Source organism: Centrocercus urophasianus, unplaced genomic scaffold (assembly GCF_019232065.1).
Source record: "Centrocercus urophasianus isolate 14NV4802_14NV808 unplaced genomic scaffold, USGS_Curo_1.0 seq_15, whole genome shotgun sequence".
Taxonomy (NCBI): Eukaryota; Metazoa; Chordata; class Aves; order Galliformes; family Phasianidae; genus Centrocercus; species Centrocercus urophasianus.
Genome location: NW_024884697.1, coordinates 28382666 through 28395488, shown reverse-complemented (window position 1 = coordinate 28395488; position 12823 = coordinate 28382666). Strand labels below are relative to the sequence as shown.

At 39.6% G+C, this 12823-nt stretch overlaps 1 protein-coding gene across 2 annotated transcripts in view; it reads right to left on the bottom strand.

Annotated features, from left to right (window-relative positions):
• TMEM117 (transmembrane protein 117) overlaps nucleotides 1-12485 on the bottom strand; it is a 192833-nt gene extending 180348 nt beyond the window's left edge. For both annotated transcript variants that reach the window (XM_042816395.1, XM_042816396.1), the window contains exon 1: nucleotides 12193-12485. In XM_042816395.1, the coding sequence (XP_042672329.1) occupies nucleotides 12193-12469 (277 nt within the window). In that variant the 5' untranslated portion in view covers nucleotides 12470-12485. The remainder of the gene's footprint in view (nucleotides 1-12192) is intronic.
• Nucleotides 12486-12823: the final 338 nt, after the last annotated feature.

The following is a 12823-nucleotide window of genomic DNA, read 5'->3' as shown; positions in this document are numbered from 1 at the left end:
TAAAGAATTGGTGTTGTGGGACTGAGAGGATGTATATTCCTGTGACAATCAAGAAGGCTCCCCAGCCTATTGTGAATGTCTGGGACACACACTAAGACCTGAGCATTTTCAGATTCAGTACAAACTATTATTTCCTGTGCTGTATATTTCTCAAGTAGCACATGCGTATGTGACCAGAGAGACACTTGTCTGAACGTCAAAAGGGGTATAATCAATAAGTCAACTTCCACATCAATATTAGTGTCTGCTGTAAGCACAAAGAGTGATATGGAGTGAGTTTTCGCTGGTTAAAATATTTGCTAGACTTACTTCAACTGTGGGCTGAAGTTTCCAAATACTGAAAAGTTTATCTAGGAAAAAAAAAGGTCAGGTTCTCTACTTTGAACATAGAGGATTATGTTTATAGAATTAAGAATATGAACTCTAGTTATGCGCTCTTTAACCTTCCTCCACCTTCAAAGTGGAGTTTTTGTATTTGACAAAGGAACACAATGAATTTTCCATCAATGACATTACAAAACTCTTGCAATGGCATAATCATAAGCAATGCTCATTAATCCTAGTTTGCTGCAGCAGATCATTCGTGTGCATTATGTACTAATGTTATGTGATGGAGTCCAAAAAGGACTATTTACGGTATGGAAGTGGAAAGAGTAGAAATGCACAGTATCACCTAAACCACAAGATCCATTCCACTTAGCAGCATCTTAGAAAAATTGAATTTTAAATAATGTGATACTATTATTTGCTAAACTAAGTAACTATGACAAATACTGAGAAATAAATATTTACTAGAAACAATGTGAAAGGAGAAACTTTGTTAATATTTAAAAAAAATGACAGTTTCATAGCAACTTTCATCTGACCCTCAATCAGATATGAAATGAGCCCAAATTTTCATTACTGAAAAAAGTCAAAGGGTGGATAGGTTCCATGGTAGAACATTATTTTTAGTATGTACACAAAATACTGGTAAACTGTAGAGGGTCTTTTTTGGCAGGAGGGGAGGGGGTAACTGAAAAATGTTTTAATTTTTACCAAATATTGTACAGAAACATTCATTACTATTCTTTGTTTATCATTTAAGTTTTCTTCTTTGAAGTTTACCTAACTGCCATAATCACTTAGTACCACTAGAAGGTGCTCCTCTGTTGAAAGATAATTACAACTTGCTTCTCTAAATTTGAATTGTTTGAATTGCTTCTCTAAACCACTTTTCCTCAGATAACTGTAGTTCTAGCCAGGTGTTTACACAGACTGTAATAGCAACAACTGCACCTGTCACACAACAGCAGGACCTTGTCATTAATACAGCATGAGAATAACAGACCAGTTGTTGCCCATTTTCTTCACCAGTCAGTACCTCAGCCAAGCAGGACTCCAGTTACTTTTGCTGGAATGTGAGAGGTTGTGATGCCCCCTTCCTGAAGGCATTCAAATTCAGGCTGGATGGGGCTTTCAGCAACCTGGTCCAGTAGGTGGTGTTCCTGCCAATGGCAAGGGGGGCTGGAACTACATGATGTTAAAGGTCTCTACCACCCCTAACCATTCTATGATTCTATGAGTTTAGAGAACTGTGATGGATCTGGTACCTCATGAAGAGCCACAAAACTCTTTTACAATGAGGGTGCTGAGGCACTGGAATTGCCCAGTGATGTGGTTGATGTCCCATCCCTGGATACTTTCAAGGCAAGGCTGGATCAGGCCCTGGGCAACCTGATCTAGCTGTCCCTGTTCACTGCAGGTGAGTTGGAGTAGATGGCCTTCAGAGGTCCCTTCCAACTCTAAGGATTCTATGATTCCTCCAGCATCCTTGAACAGAATGCACTCCTAGTGGGATACACGTCACACTTGTCTGAGATCCGAAGGCAAGAGGGTCTGAAATTTTTAAGAAGGACTATAAGACAACTGGGCAAACATAAGCATATGATCTACACCAATTCTACAAGAATTTCCATGATATCATACTGTATCTGGTAATCTAAGGGGCAATAATTCATATTTCATACAAGCCTTAGCCGAGTTAAGATTTAGTTCGCTAGACAGATGATAACCAGAAAGGCATTCTGATACCATCTGAAGAGCTTTGTGTCACTTGTCATTGGATAGTATTTTAGTGAAAAATATGAAAGAAAAGGGCAATGAGGATGCATAGGCTGGCTAAGTTAAGATTCTGATCTTATGAGGTGTGAAATTTATACTAAGTGTAAAAATGACCATTATGGAATTAAAAATTCTGGTATATTTTCAGAGCATTTCATCAGCTTTTCTACTGTAAACAAGTGTCAGTAAGAAGCCCATTTCCAGTGAAAGATGGTTAAGGAAGAAAGTATCCATAGATTTCAAGGAGTGAATCATTAACCCATTAAAACCTAAGGTTACCCTAAGCATAACGTTCCTGATGGTGAGGATACAATTACTTAGCTTTTCACAGGCTTCAGTACCACACACGGTGTTCTCAAGTAGAGCCCCTCAAGTGGAGCATTTTGCAAAACCCACTGCAAGGGGCAAAAGAAGCTCAGGAACTACTCAAATTCTGGAGTCTGATTCACCGGACAGGTCCGAATGATCAAAATGGAAATGATTAAAGGAGAAAGATGCTGGCAAGCTATTCAGGAAGACAGCCCATTCCTCTCACCTTTATGTTAACATGGCAAACATTCCCAGGGAAAATACCCGAGTTCCATGGGAAATGTGATACTGCTACAGAAAAGCACCTCCAGAGGTACGACTGTCCTGCTTTCACAATTTATACAATTTATGCAATTTATACAATTTATACAATTTATACAATTCAGGATGTCGGAGCGTAAATGAAAAATAAATACGTGCCAGTGACACAGCTTTCAGATCCAGCACTCTTGATGTGCAACAAGCTAGTGCACAACATCTTCATCTTCAAATAGCCAACACAGTGCTCTCCATCTTGAGATGCTAGTGTCTCTATAAGGAATAGACACAGAAAATCATACTTGGCACTTGTTTCCTTGAGGTTATGGAGCACTTTCTCAGTCCTGCTACTGAATGTTTCTTTCAGAGGAAAATTTTTTTCCCTTTCAGAGCAAGGAATCCAAACCTCTTCAACAGAATCAAATACCTTCACCCCTTTTGAAACAGTATTTATTTTAGGGACGCCTTGTTAGATTACATTTGATTCATCTTGTACAGCAGTGAGGAAAAACAACCACAAATTTTGTCATTACAGTGGTCACAGAATATTCACTGAGACTCCTTGAAAGGTCTAGTTATGGATTAAGTATAGGATTAAAATTAATACAAACTATTCCACGACAAAAAAAAATAGTGCTCTTCATACTGCTGAAGACACCTTTTTTGACACTGATGTACTTAGGAATACATATGTTCTTCCTGCTCTGAGGAAACACTCTGAGGAAACAGTCTTTAAAGGACTTCACCTTTCTATGGTATGTCACAGCAAGTAAATAGTTAGAAGGTACTTGCTTCCCTCAACAAGACAAAATACTATAAGATGGCTTTATGGGATAGCTCTCAAGGGAGCTGTGAGGTCTGTAACTACAAAATTGAAAAAGAGATTAAGTATACATAAGTGTAAGTAGTGTGGGAACTCCTGGTTTCAGTTTTGGTTTTCTAAAGGAATTACATCAGGTATCAATCTGATTTCCAGTGCAGTACTCACGGTACAAAGTGAATGAGGAACAAGTGCTCCACATGAAGTAGTGTAACTTTTGAGGGGTAAACACTTATCCAGAGAAGCTGATCTATGGACAGAAACTTGTACAGCACTGCTGGAAACAGACCAATATTTTGTAATAGTTACTGTTCCAGGATACAATATCAAATGAGACCTTAGTATCAAATATATGACAAGACCATAATGTTTGACACAAAAAGGTTCTCAGATCTCCAGTGTTGACGGGTGCCGGCAGAAGGCAGCGAGTAAGACTCTTTTAAGCAAGTTGTAAGCCACCCCTGTGCAGGCAGCAGTGCTGCAATGTGCTCCCATTGATTCTGAAGAGTCTTTGCATCTTCTTCACTTTTTATACGTCATGAAACTCCAACACATTACACTGTCAAGTGTGAATTAAGATTCATATTTTATGTCCACCTACATCTCTGACCACAGATCAACAAGAGAGGTAGGATGTTTGTGTTTCATTGTTAATTAAAGCTAGGATTCATCCAATTTTAGGCCTTGTCCCCTTTTCTCTGCATAAACTCAAATATCACAGCTGTGAGTATCCAGGATCATTTTCCTCGAACCTACCTATCACCTACTGTCCTATCTGCTAAATGTCATTTTCATGCATGTTTGGCTTTGAATATTGCACACAGGTCTGGTGTCCTCTTTGCATCAGTACTAAATAAAGTGTGTTTCTCAGCACCATGGCATCAGAATTCCAGAAATAGAAAACATCACTTAGCATGCACATACGTGAGCTTCAAGCAGCTGTCCACTTTGAAAGATTATATCCCAGTGCCAAAGAGGAAAGAGGAATTAAAGTGATTTAAGACAGGAAGATATCAGCAGAAGAATCTGCCTCTTTTCAACCAACAACTTGTTTTTAAACATTTCAGTTTTTCTGGCTTCCAAATAGTCCAAATCAACAAGTTCCCTAATGTTGTAACACAAGTGGGAGGAAGAAGAACTTGATACATTTGGAGATTTATGAGAAAATGTGAAAATTCGTGGAGGACTTGCATCTTAATTACAGGTAGGCAGGAACAAAGACTACTGCTGACTGCCAGCTTTATTATTTGCCTTCAGAATTACTGTCAAAGGCATCTAAAAATGGCATCTATTTTTGTTTGAATGTGAACAAATTGTTCCAGGCTAGAAAACTATCAGCACCATCTTTCCTTGGCATCTATGATGGGCCACCGTCAGTTATCAAGCCAGAAGTGGGAGAAGTTCAATAAAGTTTGTAATATTCTGAAGTCTTTTAAGTCATAACAATAAATAACTGATAATCACACCTAAATCGTCTAGTTTGTCATAACCTATTAAATGGTCAATTTGGATATGCAAAAGACATATTTATCATTCTAGCTGATCAATTAATAGATGCATGAAACAAAGGAAAAGGCAGAATTTACTACATTATAAGTGGTACAGGCAGGCAACAAAATGTACAAGAACTGAATTCTTGATTATTATTTTTAACTCTGGTCTTAATAAATGACATTTCTGCTTCTTGTTTGGATATATAATCTCAGAAATCTTTGATTTCTTCTTTGCTGAGCTTAAGGGAAAGCTCAGCTTTTCACTTCGTAAAATTTTTGGATTTGTTTTTGCAACATTCACTGTCTGGTACATGAAGGACCTTCATGCCACTCTGACAGCCTAAGGGGACCCTCAAAAGGGCACAGCATGGCCACTGACATCATGTTCTCCTTGGGGTTTTCCAACAGCATGCTGCAAGGTGATGTTCCACACTAGTATATCCTCCATCTCCTTACAGCATGGAATAAGGAAAGAAGAAATTTGCCCCTGTACTGGATTGTACCAGCACTATGCCCATCAGTCTTATTCTGCTAGTAATAAGCTCACTTCTATTTCTAGAAATCAGGGAACTGAGACATATTCTTGCAAGTGACAGGCATCATTCCAAAATCACTCCCTGTCTCGAATGGGAAGAAAAATCTGAACATCACATCAAAGAGATCAAAACACAGAGTTGACACATCAATACTAAGTAGCGATGAGATTATTTTTAGTTTTCAGGCACTAAATGCTAAATATTCTCAAGAGCCTTCCCATTACAGATAATCTGACACACGCAGCACTTCCCTCGGTCTTATGGTGCTGGTTGGGGAAAGGGAGACACACCTCCAAGAGAATCAAAGTCTTCATTGCAAAAATAAGCTTGTTGTGGCTACAATTGGTAGTGGCATCAAGTTCTGCCAGGGGAAGTTCTGGTTGGATATTAGAAAAAAACTCAGAGCAATGAGAAACTGGAACAAGCTGCCCAGGGAGGTGGTGGAATCACCATCCTGGGAGGCATTCAATAACAGACGGGATGTGACACCGAGGGACATGGTTTGTGGGCATGTGGGGATGGGTCAATAGTGGTCTTTTCCAACTTCAATGATCCTATGCTTCTATGATCTCCAATTAAACTCTGCTGGTAATGTGGTATCAGACATTCCATAATTAATGCTAAGAGCAGACAATGGCATTCTTCTCATTGAACCTTACGATAGAAAGCCACGAGAAGTTACAGCTCTTCTAAAAATGCGAGTGTAAATGAAGAAACTAGGAGGTCATCTGTATGCTTTTTATTTATACTTCAAAGGTCACTTGTGGTCTCTCTGATGAACGATGTAAACTTCATTTTAAACTGACGTCTTTCTTACTGGCAATTCGCCACAGCTGGAATGCAATGAGCCTACTGGCTGGCTGAGTTTCTTGCTGTTTATCTTGCGGTAGTGTTTCTGGGTTATTGTTTGTGGGTTGTTTTTTTCTTGTTGTTGTTGTTTTGTTTTTCTTGTGCTGAGGAATCTGGCTTTCAAAAATGTGTGCTCACAGCCCTTTTTGTGTTATTATTAGCTAGCTGTTAGATTGGCCTTCTGGCACGCATTTTGTAAGACCAAAATAATCCGATTGTACTGCTTTGACATTATTCTGGATACAAAAGAGGTGAATTGACTGTGAAGTAATCACAGCAGACCTTGAATGTCTTCAACAGCATAAACTGCACAAGTATTAAAATTCATATTGAACAGGCTCCTGAAGACGGTTTGTTTGTTTGACCAGCTATCACATTAGTAGCTTTCTACTGCGTTGAAATCATCAATGGAAAAAAAAAAAAGCAGGAACAAAGCGGCTGGATATTAAGTGACAGGTCTTCTTGTAATTTAAGCCACAGAGCTGACAAAAGAAAAGAATATGCCACGTCAGTCAGGTTACAGTATGATGCAAGTATTGTCATACACCCATTACTTGCTGGTACAGATAGTGGCACAACTGGTTCCGAACAAATGAGAATGGGAAATAATCTGGCTGAAAAACAACCACGCAATAATCCTAGCGCATCTTTTTTTCTCATTTAGTTCGCTAGGCATTGCACAAGCACTACACCACAGCAACACTAGCTGCAATATCACAGCCCAGATTTTACCTTAATATGACCCCTGGTATTTCAAGGTACTAATTAATCATGTATGTGCTCTTGTAAAAATGTATCCTTTGTCAGTTAGCTGCATAACAGATTCACTTTTCTCCTATGTAGTACGCTGTCATCCTGACTAAATCCCATTCTGCCTAATTTCTTCTTGCAATCTACATACATTCACTGCTTCGGTTGTTAGACTCTTACCTCTCAGCATAAAAGCAGACAATGAACAGCGTTTATAATAGGCTTGCAATATCTTTTAAAGCCTTTCAGGAAAAATGTTTGACAAAAAGAGTTATGTTTTCAGACAACAGGTCCTCAGTGGGTGTTCTGTTTGAAACTGTCAGTCGTGAAATTGGTCCCAGCATGCCACCACTGCCCATTAAAAAATTTGCAACGTTAGTGCATGCAGTTCTCAGTGCAATTCCCATAATGACTGCTTTATTTATTCCTTCCCATGCCTACAAAGCTGAGATTATCATTTAATTCTTGACAAACTGCGTACTGCAATCATTTGTAGGAGAGAATCCATTAAATCCAACATTCTTTCAACTGCTCAGATTTGCTTGCAGCATTATGATGCCCCACCTGTTTTAAGAAATACAGCTTTAGTTCTGTTTACCTTGTTTTCTATAATTTGTGAAAGCACATTAAGCATTTAATTTCCATCCAATTTTTTTTTTTTAAGTCAACTGAAATATTCGAGCATACTCCTTAAGAACTGAATGAAATTAAATCTGTGTAATAACAGAGTTTAATTGGACTTCATAATTGCTTAGAATCAGAAAAACAAGCAGGAACAAACCTGCACATTTTTTAGTAATTATAGTTTGAAAAACTGATTCAGTAAATCTGCAGCATGAGCTCAGCTTTATTACTCACGGAAATCAGTCAAAGCAAAAATGTTGAACTGAAAACAATTGAGACACTTTGTCCAATAATACTTCTCATTTATCTACGCTGCTAAAAATCTATATAAATCAAAAACCATTTTAGATTTACAAGATGTAATAGATACATACACATTGATGCAAAACACACAGCCTGAACTCTGAACCAAAAAGTCCCCCACTGAACTCAGAATTTGGGCCCAAGGCTTGAGTACAGAACAGCAATTGCACAAATGCTGAGAAGGTGCTGATTAAAACATTCATTTTCTACAAACTGAATACTGTGTTATTTTCCTGACAGCGCCCCCGAGCAATATGAAGAGATTATTCATGAATTTCTTCTAAGTAAGTATGTAAGATTTGAATGCATTTTCTGAATGCACATTGTCATTATAATGGGGTCAGTTTCTAAGCTTGTTCTGCTTTTTAATAAAGCAAAAAATAAACCACTAAATCTCTAAGCAAGGGCAAAGAAGATACTTTTCTCCTCCCCAAGTAACTCACAGAGAATAAGAAATGACTACGGTGTACATTTTTATTCCCCCAAACTTCCAATATTCATCTTTGACCCCTCATTTTTCAGTGCAAAATAAAAAGCACAACAGAACACGACAGCTAACCAAACACAAGATATGCTTAGTGATGAATCAAAAGAATACAGTGGATAATAGCCAAAAGGCAATTTTAAAATCCCATTTGTTCTGATCACATGCCAAGAAAATATATAGAATGCACTAGATGAAGGCTGCTTTCTTTGGAAATCTTTATCACTGGAGATGTTTATTAAATGAAGTAAGTTGCTTCCTGACTGAAAAGCAAGAATGGAGAGTTCTAAGTCATGAGCAGTGGAGCAGTGTCTTGAAGGTGACCAAAGAGGTTGCTGTCCTAAGGCAGCACTATTACCAACTGAAAATACTTTGCCGTGCCCTCTAGTCATGATTTCCACTTCGCAACAACAGTTTACCTACTGCCTTATCTTTCTGTAGTCTCAGAAAGTTTAAGCCTAAATAATGTTTAGGCTATCACCCCTCTCCTTCCATTTTTAGGAACATAACATGCTTGAGCTTAATCCTATTAATTCTGTAGTTCGCAACAGCCATGTTTATCAGATGCTGTCTGTTATAGATAGTAAACTATGTTACAATGCAACTCTCGTAACACTATTTTTTTTACTCCAAATGCACATTCAGCAGCAAGAAATACAGAAGACAAGGGACAAAAGAGCAGGAAGGGCACATGGAAAGAAAATCCTTTACAGTCCTCTTCATCTAAAATGAGATGTGCAGACTAATCCTTCTCAATTTCAATTTGCAGCACATACTGTGAGCCAAGATCTGACACAAGGAGATTGACTGGTGCTATTTGGTTTCCTGACAGCAGGAAGGTATGTGCAGGCTACAAGAAAACAACCAGTCATAATTTCCCCTGCCAATATAATTTAACAGAGAAATATAAATAAATGTAAAAGGATTAAAAAAAAAAAAGAAAAAAAAAAAAAATGATGTCCAACAATTATACATACACACAAAAAAAGAAAAAACGAAACAGAAAAAGTCCATATGAAAAGACAAATATTTTGCAATATCTATCTCTTTCCCTTTTGAAATAGGGAAATTAAAAGCAGTAAGGAGCTGAATGTATGAAGTGCTTGAAGCTAGAAGATCCAGAAGGCGTACTCAGTGGGATTTGGACACAAAGTGGGATTTCTAGGCAGTAAAGACTTTAAAATATTGTCAAGTAACTGTCAAGAAAGATTTCAGCATGGGCTATGCAAATCTTCTGAAGACCAAAAAGATATACTCAAGCTAAAAGCCTCCTCTGAAGCCCACATCATCATCACATCGATGCTGTCACTCTCCACACATGCCAGTTTACAGCTGGCATGGCCACATCACACAGCACGCAATCAGGCTGTCAGTCACACAAGCTGTCAGTCACACAGGCCACCATCTGCTTTCAGTGCATCACAAGCAGCATCCCGTGAGCGTGGCCTCACTGCATTGGTGCCATCCCACAGCACCAGAGCCAACATGAGTCCAGGCTGCCACGGCCCCTGGCTATTTGGCTGCACTGTCCTTGGCATCAGCATTGGCACTCGAGTGATGGCAGAAGCAACTGCTTTTCCATGAGCACCGCTTGCCCAGGCTGGCTTGTTGCTCAGCTGCATCCATAGCAGTGCTGGCTCCAGGCAGGTCCAAAACCCAGAGCTGGGTAGGACTGGGGCAGAGCCATGTTGGCTTAAACCGTTCTGAAACTGAGCTTGCAGCAGCTAGCCTGAATCAGATCATATCTACACCCCTATCGCTCCCCAAGACCAACAACCATAAACATCAATAAGCCAGCACTGCATCGCAGATAGGAATCTCTTGACTGTTTGTTGCCTCCCAGCATTGATTCCTTCTTTGTGCTGCCACAAATATCTGTGGGATGACGTATGATTCCCACGGAAATAAAAGGTGGATACTGCAGACGTGCCTATGCTCCCAAACCTGTTTCTCTGACCAACTGCAGAAGAGCACAAACACGCAGCAGACACTGAAGGTAGGGCAAGCCTTCTTCGGGCAGTAATGCTGATTCAAGCCACTTTAAAATTCACATTAAGCTATGTCCTCTATGTGATACATGCTTACAAATCCAGAAGGAATTATCATAATAATCAGCCTAGCCAGAATAGAACATATTCTCCAAAAGAAAATTTCACTTGTCTTGATGATACTCCAGCCTATTCCTTATTCCACTGACTGTGTAGCCTTTCAATTACAGAAATAAAAAGTCTTTCTTTGGCTATTTGCCATTTTCAAGCACTGGACCTTGCAATATATTTGCTGGACGGAAGGTTCTGTCCTTCAACTCAAATTTGAGCAAGTCACTCTCTAACCTTTCCTTTATCCTCTAAATCCTCTCATTATAGGGCTAAATTTGTAATTTTGTCATCACTTTCATTACTTTCCCTAATTTTCTCCAAATGAACAAAATCACTCCTCAATTTTGGAAGGCAGAACTGAAAACATCATTACAGCAGTGCTCGAAGCAGCACCCAGGAACTATGATAAAACATCCTCTCCATGGGGATGTTTTACATTTACCACCACACTATGTTAAAATGTCCACCGAATAGGTATCAAGATGCTCAGCCATTTTTCAGAATTCATGTTTTAAGAGGAGTCTCTTAGAGTTGTTTTTCTTATTTGTTCCTTGACATAATAGCTTTACGTTTGATTTATTGAAACAATACCGGTCCTCTTTTTATCTTAATAGAATGAGGCAGGCTGAGGAAATGGCCAATTACTCATGTGCTGTGAGGTGTTCAGCAACCATCCATCCTGCAGCCCCAACAGAACAAGAACACAGGACTGGCCCACCCACTCCAGCAGCATCTCTCTAATATATCCAGAATCAAACACTTGCAGCTGGCAGACTGAAGTAACCTTTCCTCTGATTTCCACTTATCTCTAAAACTGGAACAGCCTCGAGCCCTCAGATGTTTTCTACATTTACTACATGACTCAGTTAAGACAATGATAGATACTTTTCTCTCTACACATGCCTACACCAAAGTTCTCTGTCTCAGAATTTAGTCTGAGGTCATTCCCTTCCCTTCAGCCATGCCATGGGCAGTATGTTTCCCAGTTTAGTCACATCTCCTGCATAAAGACACTTGCTGTCATGTTTTTTTTCCATTTCCTACCTTTCCATTTCATTAACTTGTTCTTGTACCGAGAAGTGGCAGGACAACTCCTGCTGCTGCAGAGCTCCTGTTTTCATGCAGGATTTTCTTATCACAGGTCTGCTAATACTAACCACTTCCCCACGTTCCACTTATGGGACTTCTGACAAGACGTTCAGCGACAATGTCTAAAGGAACAACGCCTTTTCTGCAGATTGCTGAGAAAATCATATAAGATTTGCTTTGAAGACAAAGTACATTCTTAATATTTTAAATCACCCATCTCTCAATTATTTCAAACACATCAGCTTTCTCTGTTTTCAGACCTTTTGCGACTGAAATTACTGTGAATTACATTCACATAAGCAGAGATGGCATTAATTTCCACAGCGATATGAGCTTTGATGTACCGAGCTCTACACAGCTCTAAACATCTGAAGCGATTAATAGCAAAGCATACGAAATTGCAGTAAGTGGACAGTTGAAAGGCAAAGCGACTGAGCCATCAGTAGGAGGTCTGTGTGCGCATCACAGAACTCACCAAAGAGGCGCTGGTGGAAGAGGAATTTCCCAGTGATCAGCCCTGTGAGAATGGCCAGCAGCCACAGCAGCACCTTCAGACATCTCCAGCCGCCGCTCTCGGGGTACTTGTTGGTTACAAAGGAGAAGCAGTTCCCGACAACAATCACATTGGCTTCTGTCTGACTGTGAGACACCGGGTCCTCGGCAAATATTAAGAAGTTGAAGAAGATCACGAGGTAAGCCACAACTAAGCGAGACCACGGGTGCTGGAAGTAGTAGCGGAAGTCTTTATCCATCCTCAGGTACTTCAGAGCTGCTCTTTGTCTGTGTGTAAAGATACAAATGTACAATGTTACACATACCAAGAACATTTCTCAAGCATTTCTCTATTATCTCTTTAAGGGCGCAGCTCAGCAGTAGGGCATGAAAACACGGCATGTGAGAACAAGGCAAGCTACAGGAAACTCAGTGTACCTTTCCACCCGTGTTCCACAATACACAACACATATTTCAAAAATTCTGATGCTACACCTGGACTGAACCTTTCTCTTTATATGAGAATGGAACAGGTCATTGAGTGCAGTGAAGGCTCCTACTGCCTCACCCCCTAGATGCTCACAGGCACGTCCCTCACCCCATCAGGAACTTTT